This window comes from Calypte anna, chromosome 9, assembly GCF_003957555.1.
Source record: "Calypte anna isolate BGI_N300 chromosome 9, bCalAnn1_v1.p, whole genome shotgun sequence".
Taxonomy (NCBI): domain Eukaryota; kingdom Metazoa; phylum Chordata; class Aves; order Apodiformes; family Trochilidae; genus Calypte; species Calypte anna.
The window spans coordinates 11085965-11110260 of record NC_044255.1 but is presented as its reverse complement, the minus strand read 5'-3'; the positions used below and the strand labels follow the sequence as shown (position 1 = coordinate 11110260).

The 24296-nt window shown below is 36.1% G+C and overlaps 1 protein-coding gene across 2 annotated transcripts in view; it reads left to right on the top strand.

Annotated features, from left to right (window-relative positions):
- SLC9A9 (solute carrier family 9 member A9) overlaps positions 1-24296 on the top strand; it is a 169168-nt gene that overhangs the window by 82927 nt on the left and 61945 nt on the right. For both annotated transcript variants that reach the window (XM_008491051.2, XM_030456173.1), the window contains exons 10-12: positions 13891-14004; positions 14939-15050; positions 18288-18441. In XM_008491051.2, coding sequence (XP_008489273.1) covers positions 13891-14004; positions 14939-15050; positions 18288-18441 — 380 coding nt within the window. The remainder of the gene's footprint in view (positions 1-13890; positions 14005-14938; positions 15051-18287; positions 18442-24296) is intronic.

Below are 24296 nucleotides of genomic sequence, written 5' to 3'. Positions count from 1 at the left end.
AAGCAACTGAATAGAGATGGCTTTGTACTCCTACTGCCAAACAGCATCAATCTGCTGATTAAGAGCAGTCCGGGTCCAGATACCCCACACCCATATTGTATTTGGGAGAAGCAGTGCTCTAAAAACATAGAGAGCAACAGCACAAACAGAAATGGATTTAGTGTCCTTATCTTAACCCTCCACAGTCACACAGGACACGTGTGTGCCCTGTGGGTTTGGTGCTGCTATTTTTATGAGTGTTTAGAAGACCAAACAATTATAGAGCTGTGCTCACTTATAAAGCACACAGCTTATATTAATTTATCTCTGGTTAATGCCTACCATTTTCTGTTATCAGAAACTAAATTGTTTATAGATAATTAGTTTACATTTCTTGGAAGAAAAGGCCACACAAATGTCAGGATATAATGGCTCTTCTAATTCTGTCTCTTGACTTTTAAAACACTTGAGAGTATTTCTAGACTGAAGAAAACCCTACTTACAGCAAAATGTCCTCAGTAATTAGCAAAGCAGCAGCCACACAAAACACAATTCTCACCCTTTTGAGATGAGCAGCCTAATTGGCAGCTGTTGTGATTTGTTCAGGAACTCAATGTAGGAAAAAGTTACCTGTAAGGCACTGCAAGAGGTCAGGAGTTTCCACATAAATGATTGGCAGAGAGAAAGACTAGGAGAAAAGAAAAGAATCTTTCAAATGAGATTACCACCCATACAATTTTTCGCCTGTGTGCTGTGCAGGTGGAATCTGTTTTCCCAGCACAGCCCAGTCACAGTGTCTGCAAGAAAATTTTTGCTCTAGAATGGGTTTTATCTTTCAAGATATACCAGACAGTCAATGGTGCTATGTAAGATAATATAATTGATGGCTAATCATTTCAGGGTAAACTGGAAATTGTTTTTAACTAATACATGTCACTCAGGTCAGACACTTCAAAAAAGAGTGCAAGAGATCTCTATGCAAGAGATCATTGCCTAAATGATACAATGAAGTCCAAATTCTTAGTTAGAATCAAATAGGTTGTATAAATGTACTTTCTTCCCTTTAATTGCAGACTGTGTATAAAAGTTAGCTCTAATGGGCATTGTCTCCTCCTGTCTTGTGGTTCCCCTTCTGCAGCTGAACAAAACCACCCTAATTTCTTACCTTCTTGAAACCTTGCAAGTTCAGATTCAAAAGCAATAAGGACTGGGGCTACAGCAGTGCTGCTCAGTAAAGAGTCCAGGTGACCAACTTACAGTGGTCAGTAGAGAAGTCTGAAGCAGCAGCTACTTCTGATAACAATAAGAAGTAATCGCATTTGGTAAAATTTATGTCTGGGTAGTATTAGTATATTTTTGCCCTTGTTCAGTTTTGCTTCAAGTAAACACTTCAGAAATGAGTTATCTTAGAAAATACATGTGCTTTTATTTTCAGACAGATGTTTGATTCTTTTAAACAAGGACTATAGCAAACCCTCCATTTTGTACCCATTCAAAATAATCAGGGAGGGCACAGAAATACCCCTGCTCTTTTTCTTTTTTTCTTTCTCAGAGAATAAAATGATACAGACATAGAAAGGCTGTAAGCACAGAGTTATACTGCACTTAGCATATGGCTGTTAAGAGTAGATAGGTAGGTAGAAATCTCTGCTAACTTTGAAACACAGAAGCCACAGTTTTAGATCCTTCTAAAAATCCGAAAGCAAAAGCCTCTAGATATTACCTATCATTACAGCTCTAGCCTAAGTGCCCTGAAGACAAGGAACCCCTCATTCTTGTCTTGCACTTTCCTTTACAAATTCAAGCATTCTCTCCTGAGGCACAGAAGTGTTCCAGCCATGTCACAGGGATGCTAGCTGAGCCACTTTTGAGCTGCACCAGAGTTTGCTAACTCGCTGCATCTCTACAGAGCCACTGGGTCTGTTACGAACAGCCCTCCTTTATAAACTGCTTTCTTACCTCTAATTGAATAGGCACCCCATGCATGGAGCTCATAAAAATTGTTATCTTTAAAATAGATTGCAATTGACAGGAATTGTACAATGTATTCCAGTTCTCTACACAGCTATTTTCTGTGTTTAGCAGAAAAAAAAGAAGATTGGAAATGTGCCACATGCATTATTTGACCAGATGTACCATAAGATCTTATGGAACCCCATAGAATAGTATAATACTATAAAGCAAGCTAAAGCTGCTTACTGTTTCATAAGGAAGAATCATAACAACACACAAAAATCTTGGATTTTGCAAAAGGACTTACACTGCCAAGTCTTTAAATGTGAATTTCTTAGCACAACCCCCCATTAACAGCCTGATGTTCCTGATTGATGTTCCATGCAACAAGAACAACAATCTGCAGTCTCCTTCCCTACGGCTCCCCTTAAATTTGGGTGGAAATGCTGAAACTGTTTTCTCTCTCTTAGCAGTGAGCTACATGATGGATGGTCAACAGCTAGAAAATAATGCTACATGTAAACAGTAGGCTTTGTGTCTACAGTATATCAGGAATGAGCTTCACAATTTATGATGTCAAATTATCTATCTTATCAATAACACTGGAAATATTGAGTGTTGACATACAAAAATCTTGTTAGAATATTCAGTTCTACATGTCCCTCTTTAATCTCCATCTTTCCTGTTTTAGCATACCTGCTTTGCTGATTCCATAACTGAGAACGTGCAAATTTAGTCTGACCTCATTATTTCCCAGCAAGCATTTGTCCCTTTCCTATCAGAATTTTGTAAGGAAAACCATATTCTAATATCTTACACAGGCACACCCTTATGAATAAAAATATTATTTTGGACCAATGAAAAAGAGGTTTTCTCTTGAAAAACAAATGCAAGCAACTTTCCTTAATTTGATGAAGTAAAGGAGCTGGAAAATATACACGTTCAAAGTAGTTCGTACGCTAAAAGAAATTCAGAATTGTGGTGAAAGCTGTCTCAAGAGAAGCTCGTCTTGTTGACAAATTATGTCATTTTATGATGCTCGTAGGCTAAAGAACATAATGCCAAGTGCAAACTGGTTTCCAAATTGCTTCATTAAAGTTTTTACAATCTGTTTAAACATTAAACATTTTATTTAAATATTAATAAAGTTCTTTGATTTTTAAGGTTATAGTTTACTCTTTACAGCAGAATAGCAGATGCCAGCAGTTAGCTAAATTGGAATTAAACCTATAGGCCAAAATCTCATTGGCATATGGAGCAATATGTAATGGAATTCCAAACTGAGACACATGCTGCAGTTTCTTTGAAAGATGCCCTGAATCTCAAATGAGACTCTCACATCTTCATCTGTGAAGTCAAACTGTATGGGGCTATGTAAGCTTCTGCAGAATTAAAAAGCTGGTTTATACAAATATACAGATCATGTAATTTTACTTAACACGCATCTGTTATTGTGTCTCTCTTGATCTCCTCATGAGAAGCTGGAAGAGTGACCTCTGAAACATCATTCCTTACTGCACTTATCCCTAGTTTTTAAGTCTGTGCCCATGCAAAGATCTGGCCTTGTACCCAATATCTCTGTAAAGCACCTCTATTTTTGTGGAGAAAATTTGTTCTATGTATAGCAGCTGTTAAATCAAATCCCTTCGTACTTATTGCCACCTTTCTCATCACTGGAGCTGTGAAATGCATAGGAAGAAAAAACAAACTAAAATCTGTCTAATCCTAGGCTATAAACAGTCATGCATCATCAAGACATAGTGCAGAAGCAGCACCGAGTGCAGTACAACCTCACACACATGCAAGGTTTTCTTTACTGTGAATTGTATCTTATTCAATTTTGTACTTTGCAGAAGTTCAGAATTACATTCCCTTAAACATGTAGTCAGTCAGCTCTGATCTTGGAATTAAGATAAAAAATAAAGATAAAAAATAACTTCATAAAGATTAAAGGGCAGGACTTTTTAATATTCTCTTAATTTTTTATAAAGGTAAACACGCTTAACAGTTCTATGTAAGGAATAAAAGCCCTTTGACTTTAATGAGATTTGGCTTATGCTGTAAACAGAGAGGTTCCAAATAGTAGCACTCAGATCCTTTCTTAAAATACAGTTCAGTCCTAATGGAAATAACTTTCTCTTACTTTGTCTGACACACTGACATTTGACATTATTGTCTTAGGTGACATTTGTACAGGATTTATCAAGAAATTCTCCAGTCATGGAGTGAATCTCTAGAAAAAAAAATCTATTTTGTATTTCTATGCATAGCACATTATTCTGATAAATTGGAATACAGTAAAATTATTAAGCATACAGTTTTTAATGTTGAGGGTATTGTTAATAGGTTCCTTTGTTATAACCCTGCATTGCATTACCCTTGTAGGAGAATGTTTCAGTGTGTTTGAATTGCTTTCACTGTGGGGACATTGTGTTTGGTAAAGAAATTAAGATAGCTATTTGTTGCATAGTTACATCAGTTACATTGGGATCTTCATGGAGCATCAAACCTTTTGTCACAAATGTGCACTGCCCCCCCCAAAAGAAGCCCTTGTGTTTTAGGAGTCAGCAGCTTCACTGATGTTTTGAGGTTTCCTCTGCAAGTAGCAATGCTTCCTCCCTGTCCAGAGACTCATGGAGCAATGGGAGGCCTTAAGGAGTCTGAGCAGCTGTGTGATTTCTGATATAACCAAACTGCTATAAACAATCTTGCAATCTTGAAATATGTTTTATAAATCTTTCCTTAACTGATTTAACTCTCCTTACATGATTTAACTTAGATAATTCTTGCATGAATGCTTATCCCTTAACATTGTTTTCTTAGGGATATCTACAAAACTCCATATCAGCTAAAAAACTGCACAAAAGCCTTGGTCAAAACTTTTTATAAATATGTAGCTAGCACTAAAATTCATACACAAGTTGCTGGAAGCAATACATGTACATAAGGCACAATAATAGTCTAAAGCACTTGCCAACATCCCATGTGACTACACAGCTGTGTTTCTATTACACAATTAATGGATTTTCTAACTTCAAAAGAGACATTTGTACAAAATGGTAGCACAGTGCAAGAAATACTAAACAGCTGACTATGGCTCATGTCTTTTTCATGGTGGTGTCTGTGGGAACAATGAAGGACTGAGAGGCCCTCCGTCAAAACCTCTCAAATTAAAAGTCTAAATCATGACCAAGACTCAAAAAAGTACCTTGTCTTTCCACATTTTGGTACTTATCTGTCATTCACCTAAAATAATTACAATAATATACAAGTCTGAGCAGCTACTTCAAGCTTTTGATTTTTAATTCTGCTTCAGTCACACTAATTTAGGGAGGTGTTGACCACCACTTGTCCCCACTGAACTTGAGTAGAGTTCTGAGCATTTGAGAATAAGCAGATGTTATGCATCCTCAGAAGGACACATTCACTTCATGACAAATATGTTTCTTGTAAACACTGCTCTCTACATGAGATCTTAGATGATGCTGCCCTATGTCTGCCCAGTTTCTGCTTTCCTACTGATTCTTGTCAGGACCTATGTTTAGGGTCTGTTAAAAAATAACTAGTTGTATCTTTTCACTACAGATACTTAGATACTTAACCTTTCAGAAAATAAAGAGTGACCTAAGATCTCCAATTTAAGTACAGATGAAGGTGCATCTTAATTTCTGCTGGCTTTATTGTCTCTATTTTTTTCTGTTTTTTTGTCCTGCCTGGTATCTGTTGTGGGATTAGTAAAACATCACCAAGGAGACTATTAGTAATTTAGTACACAGCTTCTATTAGAGCCAGATGCAAGCCTGCCCCATCAAAATTAATTAAGAAACTATGATTTAAATTGAAATAACTACTGGCTCGCTTTGGGTTTGTGTGCACTGACTTTATGCTTCACACTACATATTCATCTCCATTGCCTTTTATACATTGTATTGGTGTATACTGAAACAAACTCTCTGTGCTATGAAAAATGCACATATACCCAGCAGTGAGAGAGTTTCCTTTCTTTAATTTTAGGTTCATCTTCTCCAATTATCTTCCATCAGCAATTTTTTTTGGATGTATTTCACAGGTGCAAGTGCAGGGTGTTAGCCCTTTACCACAGCCACTTCTAAGCTAACTTGTATTTGATGGCATCTTTCTCGGGCTTTATCCACAAGATGGTCCTTTGTATTCTTTTCAAAAAGTACATCACCAGCAAGTATCTGACATCTTTTTCTATTTAAGAAACTGAACCTTTCACACTTAATGTACAAGGAAACCCCACTGATATTCTATGCCTCATTTACCTTGTCTCCATTCAGTATGCACTCTAGATTGTATCTAAGTTTAGAGGACTGTCAATAAGAGAAGTTATTTACTCCAAAACTTAATGAAAAAACAGTGACACCCAAAACCACTGCTGCTATTCACATTTCTTGATCGGTTTTCTTGTGCGCAAAAGAATCCTCAATTTTGGAATAGCAGCCTAAATCAAGAGGCAAGGAAGCTGCTTAGGGATGACTATAGAAACGAAATTTAAAAATTCCCAACTACCCACTCTAAAATTTGCCATATAAGAGTGGATACAGTGGTCCTACTAATCCAGCATCCTGCTTAAGAAGCCAGAACTAAAATCTGCAAAGTAACTGCAGATACATTGCAAATAATTGTGCCAAACATAATATGGTAGCACTGTGACAAGGTAATGTGGTTAAAAGTTGGCTCATGGGTTATATGTCTTCAAGAATAATAAAACAGAGCTTTATATCCTCAAGATCTCATGCTATTCATCACTAATAGGAGCAAGAGTAGTTCCTAGAGAGAGAGCATTTTCCCTAGGTTAAAAAGACATAAGGTCTTGCATCCATTCACCACCAGCAAAGCAGTATATATGGTAAACCCTCAATACATACAGATGTGACACAAAAAGCTGTCAATTTACTTAGTAAACATTCTTACTATAGACACTGAATAGAAACAAAACAGCAGAAACAAACATCATCAGAAACAAACAAACTAACACATAAAGAGCAATATAGTTTTGTGGTTAAAGTAAGTCTTCCCTGATTTTCAGTTCTATAGTATTTTTCCACAGTAGCGGTTTTACAGACTGTACAGGGATGCATCAAAATGGGTAGACAGAAGCTACTGTATCATTTCCATAGAACAGGTGCAAAGGGAGCAAGTCCTGCAGTATGTTGTATTGGAAGTTAAATGGAAATCTTATAGCTATGAGCATCAGATAATTTTTTGAAGTCCTGATTCTTAATGGAAAACATGAAAAGACATAATAGACACCACAAGAATCTTTTTCTTTCTTCCTGATAGGATAAATGCCCTCATGTTGGCTACTGGTTCCGAATACATCAAAAACAAACTAAATACTTCTCCAAAACCCCAAATGTGGGGAGGATGGAAACTGCTATTATGAACCCACTTCAAGAATTAAAATATTAGAGAATATGTCCTCTCAGCAATTTGAAATGGAATAAATTGCATTTGTCCTCCTTAGAAGTTGAGTTTATCGCTTGAGGTTGGGACTGCTATGGCAAGTTACAGAAAAAAAAGCACTTGAGATGGGTGAAGAGAGAAAGATGAGATCAATCTTTTGTCTTACTTTAGAAAAATCAGCAACAGTTCCTCTGATTCTAACATAAATACAGAAACACAAAAGATGAGTTAGAACATTGCAGTGTTAAAAATAACTAGATTATGTTAGAACATTACTATTTTTTCTGTGTCCAGACGGAAAACTTTTAAAACATCTCAATCTCCTTTGTTACCTGAAATTGGCCTAGGTAAAGCCACAAATTGTTTCTTTCTTTTGTTTGTTTTTTTTAATCCTTGTTCAATATAGCTTTTCAGTGCATAATGTCCCTGCTTCTACCAGACTGGTGATTTACTACACCAGAAAATGTTTTCCAAGAAAGTATCATTTAAGTTGTTCACAACAGGCCTTAAACATAAGCTTAATATTATTGATGTTATTATTATTTCACACCTTTTTTAATACTTTTTTTCAACTCTTTTTTATATTTGTTGTTTATCCTTGGATTTCAGCTTTGTACGAGTAATAGTTTAATCCTAGATAGCAGAAGCTGCTCATATCCACTTTGTTCTCCATTTTCATTACCATAATTACCCATCTATCAGTAAATGGAAAAGCCATCAAGGGTCCCCAAAATTTCCAAATGCATTCCTAAACACAGTGACTGTAAAATCATCATTAATTGATGACCAGTCAAATGTTCTTTATATTCCTTCAAACAATTTTCTGTCCACATCCTGCTATGCCTTATCTTGAGCAGAACCCTTCCTTAACACCAACAAAATAAAGCAGTACTGCAAAAGTAAATGTAGAGAGAGCTGTAACTGCAGTATCCTGGGGAAAACTATTTGATACAACAGAGTGCTAAAGATTCCGCTTCCCTCCATGCCTATAATCTCAGTTCAGGAATTGAAGATATATAAGCACTTTGAAAATCACTGTTTCTACCTTGTGAACCAAACTTAGATGGCAAGGTGTAGGAGCAACCACATTATCCTCTCTGTTTTAGGTGTCTCTTCCATTTAGGTGCCATTCTTGTGTTGTTATCAGGTACAAGTAAATGCCTGATACATAGTAACAAAAGCTGTGGTGCAGGAAAGGGATACAGTAACCTAAAAAGGACCCCTCTCTTCATCCATATTTGGGAAAAAAAAAATTAAAAAAAAAAAAATTAATCAGCGAAGTTTGCAGAAAACCCTTTTCCTAGGCAACTTACCAAGGCTGATGGTAGTTTTTCTATATATAGATGTAAAGTCTATTGAAGGCAACATACAAATTTTAATGAGGCTCTTGAATGTGTCTATAATACCCAAAGTGCACACCACAGCTTGCACTGGTCTCCATGCCCTACACATAGAAGAAACTAGAACATTGAGTATAAGGCTTTGAATACAGTCACTGTCCTGATTTCAGCTGGGAGAGAACTAATTTTCTTTCTAGTAGCTGGTGAAGTACGGTGGCTTGAGTTTAGGATGAAAATTACACTGATAACACTCTGCTGTTGTAGCTGATGCTGAGCAGTACTCACACTAAGGACTTCTCTGCTTCTCACACTGCCCTGCCAGCTGGGGGTGCACAAGAAGCTGAGAGGACACAGCCAGGAGAGCTGGGTGCCCAAATGGCCAAAGAGATATCCCACACTATAGGATATCATGCTGAACAAGATGAAAAACGTAACAGGGTAGAGTTGGCCAAACAATGGCCATGGCTGCTCAGGGACTGGCTGGGCATGTCAGTGAGTGCTAAGCAATAGAAGTGTGCATCTCTTGTTTTGTATATTCCTTTATCATTATTATTATTAACCCTTCTTTGTCTGTCCTATTAAACCACTTTAGTCTCAACCCACAAGTTTTTCCTTTTTTCTGATTCGGTCCCCTGTCCATCTTGGAGGAAGTGAGTAAACAACTGTGTGTTCAGCTGCCTGCCAGGTTAAACCACAATAGTCACTTTTTTGTCTATTAATTGATAAAATCGAACAGCAAAGTTCTTTCTGAGGGTTAATTTGTATCCTGTAATCAACAATGTTGACAGATTCATTTTACACAAACCAGATTTAACTTCCATCAAACCTTCTGAGGTCAAACCTTTTAAAAAAAGTTCTGTTTTCCTTTGTGAGTCATTATCCCTCTAATTTTCATTGCTCCAAATAGTTTAGAACAAGAAAAGGGCTCTAATAATAAGACTGCTTAATTTTCAACCTTTTTGGTTTAAGGAAAAGCCATTCAAACCCTACAATACTTTTTAATAATGGAAAGGATTTACCTTTATGTCCGGGTCAATGTTTTTTCTTTACTGCTGGTAGTCAAAAGCCTATTATTCTGTGCAAGTAGCTTATCCAGGTCCTTCCAAACTGAACTTTGGTGTTAGTCTGTAGATTATGCCAGTAAGAATAACCTATACATTGCAAATGCAAAATATTTCTATCCTTTCCTCTCCCTTGGTGTTGCTGTTACACTTCTTTCTCTTTCTCTCTTTATTTCCCTTTTAGTTTCCCAGTTCTTCCTCAGACCTTACAACTCTTTTAAAATTCCCAGCTCTATAGGGAAAGAGAAAGTTAATGTGTGCCTTTCATAAATCTGTTGGGGTGAAATTCATTGAAATTAGAAGCACAGTCTACTGATACAAAAGGCAAGAACATAGGCCAGGATGTAAAATATCTTGTAAGAATTTCTATCTGCTAGTGTGCTTCTAAGTTTACAGTCGAAAATGCTTGCATATCAAAATTAGCACCATGAATAACTTTATATTCCATCTGGAATTTGAGTAGCTTTTGCCTATTCTGTCATGTAAGTATGTTACTCTAGAAATGAGCACTGCATCACTATGCTGAGAAGATTCACTACACTCTATGAAGGATTCCAGGCAAGAGGTTCAAATTCCAATCTTCTTTTTCTGATTTTGAAACCTCTAATCAGAAGAGGCTGATTAAATAAAGCAATTAGGCTATAATGAACAATTCTACATCCTTAGAAAAATCATGGTAGTCTGAATTCTCACTGCATTTTAATTCAAATTAGTTAGGAAAAAGCAATTTTCATCAACTATTGATTTATCGATATTCTTGACTTCATGGACCACTTTTGATAGCTGTGATTCAAATATAATAAATTTTATAGCTGCCACTTTGACTGCTCCCTGGCAGTCAAAGTTTTAATAGCTCTCTGATACCTCAAATTTCTTTTAAAAAGTATAATCAATTTTACATTCTAGCTGCTGTTGAATGACTGAAACTCTCCCTATTTTGCTGTCACACAAGATGACATCACTTCAGGGTGTAACCCCCAAACAGGTGACTTTGGTCCACGTTCCCAGCAAAAATCAATGCAACCAGAGATGGCTCATAGGTATCTGCAAGGGGTGGATAGCATTCCTTCAGCAGGCATTAAATCAAGTGAAAGAATGTAATATTGCCTTCAGTGAGCAAAATTTACTGAATTTTGCTGCAAATAAGCTGGGGATATAAATTAGTTTTTACCCATTACCTTGTGCTAACATTATTCCCTTGAGATCAAAGAATGCTCCTTGAAATTCTGCTCTTACCCAGTATTCTCACACTAATGTGATTGCCTTGAGATGAAAAATGCTGTTTAAAATACTAGGATTTGAGAAACCTTTCATTTTCCATCTCGCGAATCATGGGACTGTGGCAGAATAGATGTTTATCATTTCCTTTTGATACTCCTTTAAAGAATTCTATTTTTATTGCAGCTGATATTGGAACTTAGTGTGTTTCACCTTCCAGGTGCACTAATTACTTATCTAGAGGATCTCTCTAACACTCAGTGAAAACTTAAGTAGCTCAGTAGAACAGATCAAGTTGAAAAATCCGTCTTCATGTAGCTGGTTTCTGTAATTGGCTTGAACTTAACTGTGGGGGAGGAGGAAAGGAAAATGACAAAATAAGGCACTTTATCTCACTTTAAAGATCAAACTAATACAGTTTTAGTATCATATATATTTTTTCACTTGAGTAAAACGCAAGCATCAGCATAAAATAAACTTAGTGGTTATAGCAAGGCTTACAGTACAGATAACCTGGTCTGATTCTTTCCTCTGCCAGTGAGAACTGAACTGTAAGCAGCACCTCCCAGAAAAATGTCCCAAACCTGATTTTTTTGGATCGCTCTCTCAGTCCTTACAATGCTCAGAGTAATAGAAAACCTAAGCATACTTCATGCATGATGTGGTTTTGAATACTATGTTGTTTTCAACAGGCATTTGAAATACAAATCTTTTCTAAGGTCCACTTTTTGCAAACAAAATAACCACAGCAAAGCAAATACCAGCTTCAGTAACTCACGGAGCTGAACACCAAAACCAAGTGCCTAGATTGGTTCTAAACTGATGTTTTTGTAATTAATAGTCTACGATGCATTGACACTGGTGATTTATTATAACACTCACTTTTTTAGCTGTGAGTAAATTTATAGACTTCACAGAGAGGGAGAAAATGGCACATAGAAAATGAATGGTTTTTAGTTTTAAACAGAAAAAACATCATATTACTATGTGTATTACTATGGTTTCTAGTATAATTTTCTGGAGGCTTTGGAGAAACTGACAGCAGCACAAAAGCACTCTAATGCCAATTTCATTCAGGGTAGAAAAAGGTTATTTGGCTGTTTGGGAGACAAGTGGAGAGATTTTATGTTTATAGACAAAATATTTTGAAGGATTAGAATCCTACATGCTTCTTTTTCCTTCCCTCCATGCGAGTGGCATTTAAACAGATAATAGCATGGACATAGCCTCTGGCAACTCAGATCAAAAAAAAAAAAAAAAAAAAAGGATGTTTTTCAGAGGCTAATGTGTATGGTGCAACTCTTCTTGGAAATCCTTGGCTGCCCCAGGAAATCATGTATTCCAGATGAAAACCTAGTCCTCCTATTATTCTGCTTCTCATCAAATAGTCTTGATGTGTTATCTTTAAAATAGTGACAGAAACACTGTGTGAAATGCATGACAATTTGGTAAAATGGTTCTATGGAAGCTGTTTATTAACATGGCTTTCAGAAGATCTCTTTAGAATAAATTGTTTTGTTCTGGTGGGATTTATGTGGCACAGCACTGACAGTTAAGTGCTTAATGGAGTATCTCCAAGGGCTCCGCATCACTATTGAGCACACCACAGAATCTGAAGAAATGCTAAATAAATGCCACACTGAATATAGGACTAAAAGTGAAGTCTGCAGAACAGTGGGTAAGTTTTACCTTATAACTACTAAAGCTGCATTCCAGGAAAAAGCATTTAGAGGTCCCATCTACCACAACAAGAACTAGCCCTATATTTTTAAATATTTTTTTTCATTAACACAGTGTGAGACTTAGAATAGGCTGCACTCCATGAAGAAATGTTTCATGTGAGTCACATACTTTTAGAAGTAGAAAGCACACAATATGGGTAATACAGAAGACTGAATGAAGCTAACAAGCTAGTTTTGCCATTCTAAAGAAGCTGAATCTTTCATAAGAGACAATATCATGGCTATACCTGGAACAGGAATGAGCCTACTCTAAATAAGATATTGATGGATAGTGATGTATGATTGGTTGTAGACAGACTAACAAACTTCAGCCCTGATTCTGCATCCAGAATTGTTAGCATAGTTTCCTAAGCCCCGAAGTTGCTTCTGAAGTGAAAGGAACTGGTTTTTTCTCCTCTGTAGTTATTTGGCAGCTAGAAATTTTTCCAGATGTGGATAAGCCTAAAAATTTGTTTTATTAATTTTTATCTAATCAGCTGTAAATGCAATCAGGAACATCCCCCCAAGGCAGATGAATATTTTGGGTTTGTTTTATCACAGAGGAAATCCTATTATAATCATGTATTTTAGTCTTATGTGTTTAAATGATACTTAAAGAATTTGGTTTGAAATGAATAATTGACATTGGCATCAATACAGTGTGATGCAAGTTTTCATCTGCCGGATGATATTCATAGTAGTAAAAAAGATCACTTTATTTTAAAGGCACAGGTTTTTAAAAGGCTGTTTAGGATTTTTTTTTCTCTTTTGGAATTAATGTCCCTATACCCACTACTGTATTATGCATAGCCACTTGTGTAACCCGTACACCAGGTTCACTTACTCACTCACTCATGCATAAACATGACTGGAGTTAAAATCCCCCAGCTTCCTTGCAGTTTGCATTGAAGCTTTTACAACTTACTGTTTCTGTATTTCATTACTTGTCTATGGCAAGCTTTCACACACAAATGGGAGAAAAACCTGCAAGTATCTGTGATTTCTGAAGCCAAGAGACACCATGTATACTGTACAGCAAATTAGGTAGTTTTAAAATCCACCCTAGAAATAGGTGCAATTTCTGTTCCTTTCATCTAAAAAGGTCTGTATCCCAAGGGAACCTGGTGATAAACAACAGTTAGTTATAGACATAAGTCATAATTCTGCTCTCTGTCTCCCTCATTTAAGTTGTTCGAGTTCATGAATTTTTTGGCTGAGAATGTCATCTTCTGTTATATGGGACTTGCACTATTCACATTTCAAAATCACATCTTCAATCCTCTTTTTATATTTGGTGCATTTGTATCCTTTCCTTTAAAGACTTATATTGGTATCTATACGTGTGTGTGTGTGTGTATATCTTTTATATATTTTTTAAAATGAGTGCTTCTTGTAAAAAAAAAAAAAGAAAGAACCAAAAAAAAAAAAAGGTCAACAAGCAAACCAATTAATTCCTTACTTTGTAGTCATGTCGTCTGTTGACAGACACTGGTTTGCAGATCTGCTTTGAATCAGCTGGGGACCTTCTGCCCAGTGATGGGGTGGGCAAGTGGGATGTTTATTTGGACAAACCTGAGGGGACAGGTGGAGACATACAAAATTTTGTCCAGAACAAGTGTAGATCTACAAAGTGTAGAGCTGCCTCCAGACTGTTACGTGCCATAGGCCAAGCTTCCTCAGAGCTACATAAATGTTATTAAGTATTTAAAAACCAAACTGTTCTGTATTGCTCAAAACTTTTCTTCCTTGTATTTCATATTTCTAGTGTACATGGAATTATTTACATCACCATGTGCCTAAGAAGTCTGGGCCTTTAATTCTGCCATGGTTTCTCAACAAATCTGTGCCTTACTTTTACAGTGGTATCGATTTTTTTCACTCTGACAATTCACTCAATGGTATTTTTGGCTCAGAACAGTAGCCCTTTGCTTATCACTTCTTGATAAACTTTTGATGATGATACTGTCTAGTTGCAGTATTTTTATGTATTGTTCTAAGAAAAAAAAAAAAGTGGGACATCATGAATATAAAACCAGAATGTCTGGGGAAGACAGTCTCTGCCACTACACAGTTTTATAATAAAATTGGAACCAGAAGGATCAGACATAAAATATGAAGGAATATAAATTCTGATTCATTCTAATTACACATTTTTAATTGATTTTGTAAAAATACTGTTTAAGTTAAGTCTGTCTGTAGTTCCTCTACCATTTTTCCTCAACATCTTACAACTCAGGTGGCAGTTTTTGTAGCAAGAGCTTGCAACATATATCCACTTTCTTTCCTTTTGAATTTGGGCCGAAAACAAAAGATTCCCTGGAACTTTCAGCACATGATGATGTTTTCAGGTAAGTGCAATTTTGGTGTTTGGTATTTTTCCCATATTTAACAACTGGCAAAGACAGTCATCTAGCCCTAGAAAAAAGCCACAGCTGTCACAAAGAAGTCATTTTTTTAAAGCTCAATATAGCCTCTCAAAAACTACTGAAACAAATTAATATTTCCTCAACTTCACTGTGCTCTGGATGTATTTTAATTAACTTTTTTAAAGGCTGCCCCCCATCCCCACGCCCCCCTTTCCCCATGCCAGTCTTTAAACCCACTTCTCCCGACTGTCCATACTTCTATAACAATTTGGGAATTTTAATTTTTGTGACATGTTGGTTTAGAGGCATCTGTCTTACACCTGACAGTACACTTAAGTACTAGCAAATAAACATCCAGCTTCAAATGTTATAGCACTGATACTCAAATCAAGACACGGTCTTTGGCAATTCCTTTAACTTCAGGAACAGTTTTCCTTTGAAACATGAGACAATGAGACTCCAATCCCACAGACCTTCTCATATGTATTCCACTCTGATATCTGAGTACTTTGTTTCCCAAGTTCAGATTTTATTGATGTTTAATTGTGGTTATAAAATTAAATAATTACATTTAATTACTCTACAATAATTACATTGTAGAGTAATAAAAAAAGTCCAGAAGAGGGAGCCCTGTTCTACTCAGGTATGTCCATCTTCCCCTGAACAACATGTTAAGATCTCACCTATTTTTTGTCTTTTTGGATTTACACAAGCTAAGAACACCCCCACTTGACTTTCTCATGCTAGTTTGGAAAAGCTCATTTATAACCTAAGCATATGTGTTCAATAAAAGACAGAAACTCAGACTGCCCAATGCCATTTAGGAAATAATTTTCTAAAACTAGAAATTCAACCCTTTTTTTCTTCATTTTCTTGCTTCTTATACAAAAACCTATTCCAAATTTTTAGAGAGAAAAGTTCTTGATGGACAGCCTTGTTGCAAACTGATCCATTTAGCCAGATAACAAGTAAAATACAATGCACAGCATTTCAAGCTTCCTGATCAGGAATACTCCACATCAGGGGTGCCTCATTTATGCCTGAATAATTCCATCTCTCTAGAGAGCAACACAGAAGTTCATTTCTACAGCCATTCAATCCTCCTGCTAAAAGCTGCCACAGAAAATGCCAGTTCCTACCAGCTAGATTGTATTGAGAGCTGACATCTGTCCATTAGGACCTGGCTTTCAGACTGCCCACTCACCCACAGTTGTTGGCTGTGCAGGATATGTATGGAGATCACAAGTAAAGCCGACAGGTGGCCAGCTGGACAGCAGCAGGAAAAATAGCTTCATATCATTACTTATCTAGTTTCTGCATCCCATGTTTGCTTTTACATTTTATCAGGTAAAATACTGAATTAAAAATTCTCTAAAGTATATCTTATTCTTCAATTTTTCTGTCCTCATTTTCTTCAGTCTAATTTCATTCCCTACAAAACTAGGAGCAGAAAGCAGCCTGCAGCCAACAACTGAACATGAGAACTCACACTCAGAGATTAGCCTTCCGGAGCAATCTGGCAGCTGTGAACTGAAAGTAGTAGTATTGAAAATTACCAAAATGTTAATGTTAAAATACTTAGAAAAGTAATTTTAATCAGTTGCTGAAATACTGTATTCTATAGAGGAAAATATCTTTGCAATATCTGCATGTTGAGCAAAAAAGACTGCCTCTTACAGTACCAGCAGCTTCAGACTTTACAGAACACTTACAATACATGGATTTTCTGTGTAACTGTATTTTTTTAATATGCACTAAGATTGGTGCTCCATTACCAATAACATTCTTATTTAGTACAAACTGATCATACTGTATAGTGATAAACAGATGAGAGATTTCTGGTATGAGAAAACAGAGCATCAAATTAGAGTTTGGAAGAAGACACTTACTGCCTACATGAGACCAGCAACAATACTCTGATATAGCATCTGGCTTAACTGATCATCAGGAAAACTGGGTTTCACTCACCATAGCATCACATACAAAGATGTAGTAAAAACCAAATATGGGGTTGGCTTTGTTATATATCTTACTATTACTAAATGGACCAAATATTTACTGCTTTCTTTACTGAGTTTTACTACCGTAATTACCATGAATATCAAAGTCTGAAAAAAAATCAATTAAGATCAGGCAAGTACGTTGCAAAGAATTCTACTGAACTCATTAACTTCTGCTTTTTGAGGAGTACTAATACATTTGAGAAAAGGTGGAAGAGTCAGGTTTGTAAGTGGATTATGTAACATTTTAATTTAATACATTTACGTGCTTCTGCCACTCCTCTTACAACACATTACAAAGACTGGATTCACTTTTACAACTGTGTTTAATCATGATTCCTGATAATATTCCATTGTAAATTAAAATTAGATTAGTCCTTATATAATTAAGCCTGAGCATCTCAAATGAACTTCATCATGAGCTAAAATGAGTAGGCCAGCAATCTATGCTCATGTGAAAGAAATTTTTTAATGCCTGAAACTGTAAGGCAACCATCACTAAACACTAGGGGTCTGTGCTGCATGAAAAATGTCTTGTTTGAGTTTAGACTCTGCTATGATGCCTTTAACTGGTAATTAGCTTAAAAGGGAAGGAAACTAAGTGGATCCAGATGGATTTATTAATGGCAATAATGTCTCATGTTTTGGCATCACTGTCACATGACTGGGAGGGGACTGTTTCACAGGTACACTACTGAACCTTCTACTCTTCTTCCAACATCTCCATCTACTTTTTACAGTGCTTTCCTCATCTTTGCAGCATATAAATCAGCAAGAAAGAGGCTTGTGGAACACGGTGCTGCAGGATTTGTTGCTGCTTATGTAAGACCTTACAGTAGCAGAGTTCTGAAGGGGTGGAACACAAATACAGAAGAAAAATGAAAAAACAGGCAAATGTGCAGGCATTTACATCTGTTGCTATTACAGAAAACCTACCCTTCTTTATCTTCAGTCTGTTTTGTTATCTTACCATCTTCTGAGGTTATTAAAATTCCCTTCCTTCAAATTATCTGGAATGTATTTTGACATTAAAAATAGTGTTCCTTGCATTAGACTGACTCCTTCCATCTTAGGTTACATTTACCTGCTTCCCACTGCTTTAGTTGGAAGCAAATTATTACTTTACTTCAGATGCATTCTTAGCTGAAACCAATTTAGCTCTTATAGACCATGTTGAGCTTTTTATACAGATGAAAAATTTTATTTTTTTTTATTTCAGGTTTACGTGGTGCAATAGCATTTGCATTGGCTATTCGGGACACAGAATCCCAGCCCAAACAAATGATGTTCACAACAGCACTGCTTATTGTGTTTTTCACAGTCTGGGTATTTGGTGGGGGCACAACACCAATGCTCACCTGGCTTCAGATCAGGTTAGTACTCTCTTTACAGTATTAAGTATCAAAATAGAATGCAACCACTGTGGAACAATCACTAAGTTCCTAAAGCTTTCTAAGGCTTATATATATGCTTTTTAAATAGAGTTTTACAAGCACAAAGGAAGTATTTGGCTGCCTGCTAAAGGCTCCACACTATAAAGACCAGTTCACAAGTAGATTATGAGTCTTGTCTTAGATCAGATTCATCCTTATTTCCTAATATTGACATTTTTAAGTACTGAATAAAAGTTCCTTTTAACCACTGAATAAATGTTAGTAACATCCTCTTCACTACTGAAGAAAGAAGCAGATTTTGCCCTCATCTAAAAAGGCATATTCATTGCACAAACATGTCATAAATAATCTATTTCTGATAATAATGTGAATATACTAAAAATCTACCTCCACTGGTGCATCATTTAGTAGTCACAGATTTAATGTTAATATTTTATATATGCTACTTCACTACATTATTTTTAAATTACTTCATAGTCACTTTTTTTCACAAACAACAATGGATTAAAAAGGAAATTTTAAAAAGGGGGGGGCATAGGAAGCTTGAATAATGAGTGTCTAATTTAAATGTAGTGTTCTACCAGGTGTGTTTTTTGAAACCTCCCTTTCAACAATAGGAATATAATCCTATTGCTGAGTTCTGGTCACTTCATAATCCATTTAGAATTCACTTCCATGGTCTATAAGGTCACCAAAGGAAACTTCAGAATCAAGATAGGCTGGTAATTAAAAATTTCTTATAATTTATTCTATATATAGCAAATTGTCTCCTTGCTAACTGAACAACATCTGCTAAACAACCCTTTGAGCCAGATTATTGCTATAAAATCCCAGCTGAAGATAACTAAACTGGAGCTCTAAAAAAGAGCATAGGTGGAAACCTAACTCCAAAGTAAGGAATAGCATTACAGCTAATGTATAAACAAAAAATACAGGTATCCTCATGCAATACAAGGGCTTTCTATTTCTGTTAGATTTTTTTTTTCTCTTGTGTCCCATAATCCCCATTAGTTGGGATATACTCCATTAGCAATCAGCTTTCTGAGATTTGCCACTTTTTCACTGCTGGTCAGCAGCAGAGTCACTCTATATGGCAACAGCAATGTGGATGAGAACTATTTTCATTTGATGTTGTGTACCAGATCACTTTAGATTGCTATAACAGAAGGTTAAAGAATTTGGGAATACAGTAAGAGAAAAAGGAGGAGGCAGAAATCCTGTGTCTAGTCTAAGGACTAGGTCACTAGATGCCTGTCCTGGTCTAGCTTTCTAGGTAATTTTTAAATTAATATTGTGGAGTGCTTTCACTAACACAAACAATTTCACTGGACACACATGGCATTACTTCAGCTATGTAGTCCTACCCAGAGGTCTGAGGGGCCATGAGAGCAAAAGTGTGGAGCTGACTCTTGTATTAACTATTTATACCATTCAATGCAAGCATGTGCTTCTTGATCCACCTGTACAAAAGAACTGCCAAAGACACTGAAAGTAGACAGTCATTGTTGGTCTGAAATTATTATCTCTTTGGGAATCTCTTCTGCATCCTATCACCGTTTCTGGGTAGATCTACTGATGAATTTTTTTTATTTTATTTTTTTTTAACTGGGCAATAGATTTCTTTACTATATGATGTCCAGTTCACAATCTCCTCTTAATTTCTTGACAACAGAACACACAGCTTCCTAAATTATGAGTGTGTGGTCAAGCAGATAATATGTTAAATAGATATTTTTAATTACAAATGTATCTTGAGGCTCTGATTTCTCTCTAGTGAATATATTTAACAGGCTTCATGATTTATTACATCTCAATATACACATTTGTTCCTCAATACCAGCATTCGTCATCTTAGTCTTTAGTAATTTTGCTAAGTAATTTTATTTTAAAGGTGGTGGTAATTCATTCCCATTGCTAACCATAAAGATTCTAGGGAATTGGGTTTGCTGAGAAAGTTATGGGGCTGCTCCAAATTACACCACCTGGCTTGGGGCACATGCTCCAAAATAGCTTGCAGCTGTGCCTGAATAAGAATTCTGAACTGCTTCTAAACCCTTGAGTTTTTTAATAATCAGGAGAGAATGTATTTTTCATGCTAGTTGGAAGGATTCAGCTCACAAAGCCAAAGGAAACTATATGATAACTACAAAAATGATATGACTGTCTGTGAAGAATCTCATTGGGATATGTTGGTATGTCATCAACTACAGAAAAAACGAAGCCAGTGAAATGTTGCAAACATGTCTGTAAGTACAGCAGCAGACTAGTCTCACACTAGTTCTTCAGTTTTCAGTTGATATAAATTTGCATCAGGCACCATCACAAGACAGTCTAAACCACTTCTGTGTGATTCCTCAGTGCTTTAAGGAACCATATTAACCACTGTTCATGAAATCCAAAGCATAGTGCTCAATCAGTTAATTTAAACCATTAAAATAAAGTTACTCATTAACAAAACTGAGTGCTTACAGGAAATTCAAATATATAAATAGTATTTTAAGATTAAATTAACTACACTGGATTTCCCTGCATAATCCATGAGTTTCTGTATGGCTAAACCTTCTTAGGAAATGGGGATGGGCAAAAATACAGTGATCAAACAAATCATAGCCAAAGCTGAGTGTGAGGTTTGGTTGGTTTTTGTTGGTCTTTTTTTTCCCCCATTACCAATTTCATCATAAAATTATTATCCAGCAGGAAATGCCTTTCACTGAAAAAGAAGCATTCAGAGACTAATAAAGTGGCTCATGTGATTTCTGAGACTTTGGATGAACCCAGTCTTGTTCAGAAAGATTTTAATTTGTGCTACTCTAGCTACGTTTAATAGGCTACGATTCCTATTGGTAGTTCATAAGATGCAAGAATTAACTCCACAAGGGTCATCATAATTTTATCCTTGAGATAATAGCTTGAGTTTATATGCTACCTATATCCAGATTTTGGTTTTAGAACAGAAATAAATCTACCATCCATCAAGCTGACTATAGGTAAAAATAATAAATTCAAAATAACACTAATAAACTTAACATTTGCTCTACCATAATGCATTACAGTGTTAGTCAGGGGAAAGGGAAGTATTCAAGATCTGTAGTCTTCTTGTTCTATATGACTTTCTACATATACTATATTTTAATGATTTATTACACTACATAATTTACAGGAGTATCAGGGAATAAAAATATGACAGTTTTAACTAATAATAGTAATTGTTTTCAGAAAGATCTTTGTTTCCATAATAATTAGAATTTCCATAATCTTCCACCTCTCCACATACTATCAGTTCTGCTTTTCTTTTTTTAAGTTAAAATTCAATTTAATGTAAATAGGATCTGTCACACTAATTTTAGAGAAAAGACAAAGATGTGTCCTCAAAGATAACTACCAGCTGATTTATTCCAGGAATATGTATGTCTTACACAACTCTTGCAAATCATTCCAAAACATATAGTAGGACAGACTGTCAAAACCAACCCTGAGGTAACTGCAAAAGGCTCCGCTTCCACCTCCCACTTAGTGCAGCACTGTCTCAATTACCTCACAATGTTGCAGAGGCCAACTGTGCTGACCATTTCTGTAAAGACCTTAAATGGATCCCAGGAGTCCACCCAAGTTTAAGGTTCACAACTCTTGGTCCCTTCATTTAACAAACTAAATACACTTAGGCATAAGCTCCAACTTAAACTATAGCTTCAGTCTAAGAGAAGTTCCTAAGGCTTTGAAAATCTGACTTGCTAATGACAGAATTTATTTCTGCAGGCCAAAATACAGTTTTAAAAGAAATCCAGACCAATCTTCTCATTATTTTACTATCTTATTTGCACATGCAGAGTGGCCTTCAAAATTAGTCAAGACTTTAAAGTCTTGACAAAGTCTGAACAATTTTTAACTTTGTTCTGAAAGAATGATAACACATTTTCAGAAGCATCTTATTTATTTTAGCTGTCTCCTTTTTAGTTACTTTTAACCATGTGGTTCAGGAAGTGTTTTAGTTGAGTCTTCTGTTTCTGGAAATTAGGTTCTATTCAAATGTGACCAACTGCCTGGTACAGTATTTTCTGGGCAGAGAGGGATGTGGACAGTCAGTGTTATCAGCTGGTATTCAGAGAGTAGAATTCATTGCATCACCTTCATCACATCCCTAAATAATAATCTTTTGGCTTATCTAAGAGATATAACAAATTCCCTTTACTCCCCACGTGAAAAGACTACAATATTCTGTTCTTAGTAGACAATGAATAAACCTGCATCAGCATATGAGAATAACATGATACATCAACAGCAAAACAGAGAGCCACTTCAGCATGAGTTCACAGTCAAATTGAAGTTTCCAATAAATGTGCCTTCAGACACTGATCATCTGCTAGTGCCTTTGGATATATATCTCCATACTCTGATTAAAAATAGAGAGCTACAGTCTACAATAAACCGGCAATGGGAGCTTTGGGAATAAAAATATCTCCTGACAAGCAGAGCAAAACCACAAATCTTTTAATAAAGTACACCCTATAAAACCATTAGGTTAGGCATTAAATCTTGTTTGTTTATCATCACTTCCTGTGTAAATATTTGTCAAGGGGTTTCCAAAGTTTTTGTTCATCTCTTTGCAGCAGTACTTCAGTGAATAAGGAAATTTTTAATCCATATTATAAATAAACACTAAGCATATTAACTTTTAATACTCTGGCTATCTGCACTTGCCTCTGGTAGTATTTTAGAAATACTGTGTGTATGCCTGGCTTGAAAACATGTCACTTCTCTTTCACCTAAAACTTCAGTAGCATAGCTCCAACTTTCTCTAAGTATATCACATTTTTGGGGATGACCGAAGCTGTTCAAACTCACATTCTCAGCAGAAGCATCTCCTCATTGCACACTTTAATGAAAAAGCATCAACATGGGAAGTCAAAAGCAAACTGTTCTTCAAATATTCAGTTATTGCCTAACTTCTGACCCAGACTTTCAGATTCACTTCCATAAGTTTTCAAGAGCTCTGCTTATTCTTTTCACTTCCAGCTATTTTAACTTCCAACAGCTGTTTCTCTTTGCCTATCTAGGCACAATTAAACCTAAAAATGCCAAGGTTATCCACTTCAACACTTTTTTTGCACTAAGGGAAACACAAGGTCTCTGATAGTAAACAGCAGCCGATCATTTATTCACACTACACTGGAACAAATTCCGCACATCTTAGAGTCAGTGATCTCTGAAAACACAAAATATAGAAATGTGTCAAATGAAAAAATAAAAAAAAAAATCTAATGCACATAAAATAAAAGGAGAGGATTCACATTCTGTAAATTAAGAGTCTATACTTGTTTTAAGTACATAAGCCAAGGGACTATCCTTGCTGTGGAGACTTTTCTGTTTTTCAGGGGAAATTGTGCTGACTGCAGGAGTAGTGTGGGCACAGTGGGAGTAATATTTTCAGTTATTTATTCTTGATGCCATTAAATTCTGCTAGCTCATGACTGCCACCAATGTTTCATGAATAAACTGTTCTTTCAAGAAGTTGAGATTTTGGTTCCTTCAGTCTCCAACACTTAAATCCATTGCTCCAATATCAAAGGCTAAGGCAGTGTGTATATTCACTGGAATATCTCATTAGGGATAGAGGTGGGCAGTGGGGCTAAATGCTGTGGCTTGACCACTTGTGACCATGGCTGTCTACCAAAAAAATTGGTTGGTATAATAAGACTCTGTGCTTACCCCAGCCCTTTATGTGTTTATATAACCAGTTGGTTAAAGACTGCTGAAAACCACAACTTTATGACAGAGCAACTAGAGTAACAACATGACCTTGGCCAGTATTGTAGCACTACTGTTTCAGTAACAAA